Source organism: Arachis ipaensis, chromosome B04 (assembly GCF_000816755.2).
Source record: "Arachis ipaensis cultivar K30076 chromosome B04, Araip1.1, whole genome shotgun sequence".
Lineage (NCBI taxonomy): Eukaryota > Viridiplantae > Streptophyta > Magnoliopsida > Fabales > Fabaceae > Arachis > Arachis ipaensis.
The window spans coordinates 6,592,866-6,599,907 of NC_029788.2; the positions used below are offsets into that span (position 1 = coordinate 6,592,866).

The 7,042-nt window shown below is 41.1% G+C and overlaps 1 protein-coding gene across 1 annotated transcript; it reads left to right on the forward strand.

The window, feature by feature from the left end:
• Window positions 1,600-3,459, forward strand: LOC107635933. Its single transcript, XM_016339481.1, has one exon. It carries the CDS (start codon window positions 1,600-1,602, stop codon window positions 3,457-3,459), a length of 1,860 nt encoding a protein of 619 aa, XP_016194967.1.

Genomic DNA, 7,042 nt, shown 5'->3' on the forward strand with positions numbered 1-7,042 from the left:
ACTAAACATTTTATAAAATATAAATATAGAAATTATATGATAATAACAAAAATCCTCAAATATAATGCTTTTTTATTAAATTTTAATTTTTTAATATAAAAATATAAAAAATAATGAATAGAATTACTTTATTTTTTATATTGTCGTTTTTTATTAAGGTATTTGGTTTGTTTAATTTACGTGTGGCTTATTTTTAATTAGATAAATTTTATTCGTATATATATCTTTTATTATTACATTTTAGCTAACAACAACCCGGACTTCTAAAGTGTGCTTAAAAGTAAAGGATCGAGTACTATAACAGGCCATGGTCATTCTTTTCTTTCAATATATCAATACAAAGAAGTAAAAAGAAAGTATCCGATTCTTCTTATTTTTCGTTAAAGATTAATTCATTGCAATTTGAGTTTTATCTAAAAATTTATCGTTGATGAATAAATTATTGTATGCACGTAGCGGAATTCGAACTTTCAGACACTTATTTAAGTAAATTAGTAAGTTGACCATTAAATCAATCCAATTTGATTAGAACATGTATTAATTTAGATAAAGACTTAGATGCAGTTGTTTTTATATAAAGTTGGCAGTTGAGAATCCGTTAGATGATTTGATGTATTTGACAAAATTATTATCTAATAATTCTTCGACTATTAATTTCACATACATCAAAACAACTGTATGCGAATCTAAACTTTATTTAAGAATTTGATCCTCACTAATTAATTATTGCATAGACACGATTAGGGATGACAAACGGACCTAAACTCGCGAGGTCGACCCACATAATCCGCCAAAAAAAGCGGGTTGGGCTGAAAAATTGGGACCGCCAAATAGCAAAAGTCCGCCTAACCCACACCGCTTAAACTACGGGCTTTGGCGGGGCAGAGCCGGGGCGGGCTAAGTGTTTTTTTTACAAAGGGGTATTTTTACAATTTTTTTGCCAAAACTCAACTTCTCCCAACCCAACTTACAAGAGAATGAAGATGAATGGAATGTTTTGGATTATGTTTATTTTGCTTTAGAGACAATATTTATAATTATGTTTTGGATTATGTTTATTTTACTTTGGTATTGATCCGTTACCAAAATCCTGGCCCACAACAACAACAATCTCGGAACCTAGTATAGCTGGCAGAGATAACTTCTCTAGGATAACTACTTCACTCAAGGCTATCACTATCCCAATAAACCTGGGCAACGGCCAGCATAAACCCTGTCAAACTTGCAACAAGGTTACGAATAACAAACCTGATCCAGATAACAAATCATTCGAACAACCCACTATAAGTGCTAACGAGTTGCTAATCTAAAGGTACGCAATTCATTCTGATTCCTACTTTGAACTCTCTCACACTCATACTTACTTGAGCGTTGGAGTCCCTTTGCAGGTATCCAATGCCGCCTCCCCACAAGAAGACAACGTTCCACACTCTTTACTCCAAGAAAGGTCAGTTCAAGCGTCAGCCGAACGAGCTATACCTCGGAGTTCATTTCACACCGGAACATTTGGCGCCCACCGTGGGGCCCTGATTTTTATCTAACCCCACCTTTTTTCTGTATTTCGTACATCTCTTCATTTCCTTTTGCAGGATACAACAGATGGTGGACGAGCATAGTCACGCTCCCTCCATCAATCAGGCGAAAATTTTGGCAATTAATGAAGCCCTCAGGGCCGAGAATCAGAAAATGGCCGAGCTCCTACGACAGATGGGGCATGATCGAAGCAAGGGAGAACACAAAAGTACCGAAAACAAGGACAACGATGACGAGCATACCTCGGAAACCAAACAAGCCATTCCCAAAACCACCAAAACAACTACCAAAAAGAGAACCAACCCATTTGCCAAAGAAGTCATGAGTTTCGAAATGCTCCAAAATTTCACGCTACCGTCGACCTTAAAACCTTACAATGGAATAGGAGATCTGAATGTCCACATCACAAAGTTCCAGGCCATGATGTTCATGAATAAGGATTTCGATCAGATCTTATACCGCACTTTCCCAACCTTCCTAGACGGAGCCGCTCTGATTTGGTTTTCCAACCTCCCTGAAGGCTCCATCTCCAACTTTGACGAACTAGCAGATCAGTTCATCAACCACTTCGCTGCATCCAAAATATACGTCCATAATTCTGATTACCTAAGCACCATTAAGCAGGAACCAAACGAGAGCCTAAAGGACTACATGACCAGGTTTGCCGAAGCGACCAACGAAATACCTAAATTAAACCCTGAGGTCCACCTCCACGCCCTCAAAAGCGGACTCCGTCCAGGAAAATTCAAAGAATTTATAGTTATTGCAAAACCAAAAACTCTAGCCGAGTTCCGCGAAAAAGCAACTACCCAGATCGAGGTGGAAGAATTCCGAGCATTACGTAGAGCAGATAAACCTACCCCAAACAGAGACGAGGAAAGGCAAAACAGACAATCGAACAGCAGATCGGATACGAGAACGTTTCGGCTAACACCCAAGTTCGACAACTACACCCCCTTCAACACAAAAAGGGAGGACATCATAAAAGATATATTGCACTCAAAACTTATCAAACCCTCTAATAGGGCCGGTACATATCAAGACCAGCGACATGTGGATAGATCGAAGTACTGTGCTTTCCACCAGAAGTACGGCCACACCACGGACGACTGCATCATAGCCAAAGATGTCCTCGAAAAGCTCGCCCGCCAAGGGTTACTGGACAAATATATTGAGAGCCGAGGAAGGAAGAAAAGCACAGATGACCCTAGCCAGCAACCCAAACCGACCACTAATTCTCGAGACAATGGGAAAAAGGTAGATAATGATATCAATCCGCTGCGCAGAATAATAAACTGCATTTCTTGTGGTTTTGCAGGTGGCGGATGCACAAACTCGACACGAAAAAGGTCGTACCGAGCTATGATGACAATGACAAAATCCACCACGTCTCAACCAGCCAACAAAGACAGGCCGGAGGTCTCATTCGTCCCCAAAGACTATAAAGCAAATGACCAAAACTTGGATGACCCGGTTGTCATCACAGCACAAGTCGGAGAACCGTTGGTAAAAAATATCCTAATGGACCCAGGAAGCAGTGCCGATGTACTCTTCTATTCAACTTTCCAAAAGTTGAAACTCAGCGACAAGAACCTCCAACCATCCTCCGAAGAACTGGTAGGTTTCTCAGGTGAGCGTATCTCCATTCGAGGTTATATTTGGTTACAAACCACTTTCGGGGAATACCCCAACAGTAAAACAATAGATATACAGTATCTTGTGGTAGATTGCAGAAGTCCATATAACATTATTTTAGGCAGACCATCCTTGAACGCATTCAATGCTATTGTTTCTACTGTGCATTTGTGTGTCAAGTTTCTTTCACAGGACAACAAAGTCGTTACTATCCACGAAGACCAGAAAGAAGCTAGACAATGCTATAACGCCAGTCTGAAAAACGAACAGCCAAAACAAACAGAGCAGTAATACGTCCAAGCAGTATATAACTCAGATCAACAGCCTGCCCTGGACGACCTGGACCCCAGAACCAACCATAACGAGCAGCCAATGCCAACAGACGATCTAACCAAGATCCAACTAAACAAGAACGACGAATCCAAATGCACATACCTCGACAACGCGCTTAAAGAAGAAGAGCGGAACCAACTGACCGAGCTATTGAGACACAACGCCGACCTATTTGCATGGACCCCAGCAGACATGCCAGGAATAAATCCTAACGTCATTTGCCACAAGTTGGCCATCAATCCAACAGTCCGACCTATAGCCCAAAAGAAACGACACCTCGGCAACGATAAGAAAGCAACCTCCTTAGAAGAGACTCAAAAGCTACTCAACGCTGGCTTCATCAAAGAACTTAGATACTCCACTTGGTTAGCCAACGTGGAAATGTTAAGAAAGAACAACGATAAGTTGAGGATGTGTGTGGACTATACAGACCTCAACAAGGCCTGTCCAAAGGACGCATACCCCCTCCCATGCATTGATAAGCTTGTTGATAATTCTTCTGGTTTTCAATGTCTAAGTTTTATGGATGCCTATTCTGACTATAATCAAATCCTTATGCATAAAGCTTATCAAGATAAAACTGCCTTTATTACTGACAATGGAAACTTTTGTTATAAGGTTATGCCATTTGGACTAAAAAATGCAGGTGCCACCTACCAACGATTAATGGACAAAATTTTCACAAGTCAAATCGGACGAAACATAGAAGTCTATGTCGACGATATGGTGGCAAAGTCAACACACACAGCAAAACATGTTCAAGATCTAACAGAGATATTCCAACAACTCTGAAAATACAATATGAAGCTTAACCCCGATAAATGTGCATTTGGAGTGCAAAGTGGCAAGTTCCTCAGCTTCATGCTCACTTGCCGAGATATAGAGGCAAATCCAGAAAAGTGCCAGGCAGTCCTGAAAATGCGAAGTCCAAAGACAGTCAAGGAGGTCCAACAACTAACCGGCCGACTTGCAGCATTAGCCAGATTTCTGCCTCGGATAACCCACAGATCACACCATTTTTTCAAAAATCTAAGGAAACAACAGAAGTTTAACTGGACCGAGGAATGCGAAAAAGCTTTTACCGAGCTCAAGGCCATACTTTCAGCTCCCCCAATCCTCCAAACTCCAGAAGCTGGTAAACCACTCTATCTATATCTATCTATCATAAACCATGCTATCAGTTTCATCTTGGTAATAGAGGCAGAAAAGTAGCAACAACCGGTATACTTTGTCAGCAAATCACTCCAAAACGGCGAGATCCGTTACCCAAAAATAGAGAAATTGGCCCTAGCCTTGGTCACAACAGCCAGACACCTACAACACTACTTCCAAATCTATACCATCGTGGTCCGAACAGAACAACCCCTAAGACAAATACTAACGAAGCCCGAGCTGGCAGGAAGATTAATCAAATGGTCGATCGAGCTGTCATAATACGACATCCAATACCAATCCAGAGGAGCCATCAAGTCCCAAGCATTAGCCGACTTCATTGCAGAACTTACCACAGAAGAACAAGATCCCGAAAACAACATATGGACACTATTTGTTGATGGCACCTCAAACAGCAAAGGTTCCGGAGCAGGAATACTCCTCGAAAACAAACACAAAACACAATTCGAGCAATCCCTACAATTCACTTTTCATGCAAGCAACAACCAAGCAAAGTATGAAGCTCTAATAGCAGGACTTCGACTGGCTCAAACAATGGGAATAACACATTTAAACGTCAAATGCGACTCACTCCTTGTGGTGCAACAGGTAACAGGTATTTTCCAGGTAAAAGACCCGCTACTAGAAAAATACAATATCCTAGTCAATAATCTTGTCAAAAATTTTCAAAAATTCAACATATCCCATATACCTCGGGAACAAAATGATAGAGCAGATATCCTCTCAAAATTGGCAACAACAAGAAGTCAACCTACACTACCCATCCTATCCCAACTAACACTCGAGGAACCTAGTGTTATACTAACATCAATCTCGAGTATTTCGCAGGAGGACGACTGGAGATCACCCTTCATCACTTACCTGCAAACAGGTAACATCCCCAGCCACATTCAAAATCAACGAAAGTTTTAATGAAGAGCGAGCTTCTACACAATGCTCGGAGCCGAATTATACAAAAGAGGATTCACAAGACCCCTGCTACGACGCCTAAATACAGCAGAGGCCAAACTGGCGATAGATGAAGTCCATGAAGGAGTCTGTGGCACACACATCGGTGGCCGAAGTCTAGCCGCCAAAATTCTCCGAGCTGGTTACTACTGGCCGATGTTACAGCAAGATTGCATGAACAAAGTCAAACATTGCGACCACTGCTAACGCCATGCACCCATCATTCATAACCCAGCTGAGCAATTACATACATCCGAAATATGCTGGCCATTCAACAAATGGGGGCTAGATATCCTCGGACCATTTTCACCCGCTCCAGGCCAGGTTAAATTTCTAATCGTTGCTATAGATTACTTCACAAAATGGATAGAAGCTATACCATTGGCAAAAATCACTTCTGAAAAAATAATTTCTTTTATATGGAAAAACATACTATGCCGTTTTGGTATTCCTCAATCCATCATTACCGATAATGGTAGACAATTTATAGATCAAAAGTTTATAAACTTTTTACAAAATTTCAAAATAGTTCAACAGTTCTCTTCTGTCGAACATCCACAAACTAACGGCTTAGCCGAAGCCGCCAATAAGATCATTTTGCAGGGACTCAAAAAGAAGCTCGATGACTCAAAAGGAGAATGGGCCGAGCTTATTCCCGAAGTACTATGGAGCTATAATACAACCAAACAATCAGCAACAAAGGAAACACCATTCAGGCTAGTCTACGGAAGCGAGGCAATGATACCGATTGAGGTATCCCTACAAAACGCTAGAACTACAAACCCAAGCGAAAGCGATAATGCCCAAAGTAGAAGAGCCGAACTCGACCTTGTAGAGGAAACTCGGGACAAATCCGCGCTACAACAAATAGCAGCAAGACGAGCTATAGCTCGAAAATACTACAGGAAGCTCAAACAAAGAATATTCTCGGAAGGAGACCTCGTACTGAAAAAAGTCGAAGACATACGAAAGCCACAAGGACATGGCAAGCTAAGCGCAAATTGGGAAGGACCATTCAGAGTACAAAAAGTCGTCGACAAGGGCGCATACAAATTACAAAGACTCGACGGAGCTATACTACCAAATACTTGGAATATAGCCTCTCTCGAAATGTACTACAGCTAGTCTATAAGTCGGACATGGTGATGTACTCTTTTTCCTACTACCAGATTTTATCCCTAATGAGGGTTTTGCTGGAGAGGTTTTAATGAGGCACACCATCCCGCATTCTTTTCAATCATTTATAGTGCAAACTAAAAAACACAAACTGCTCACATCCTGTCTCCCATACCATTTGCATTGCTAAATTCAAACAATACTAAACTCCCGATGCACTCAGACTATCGCAAAACAAATCAAACATCAAACAAGCTCATCAAATCCAGTTCCAACCTTATCATACTTACTCCAACCAAAAGCG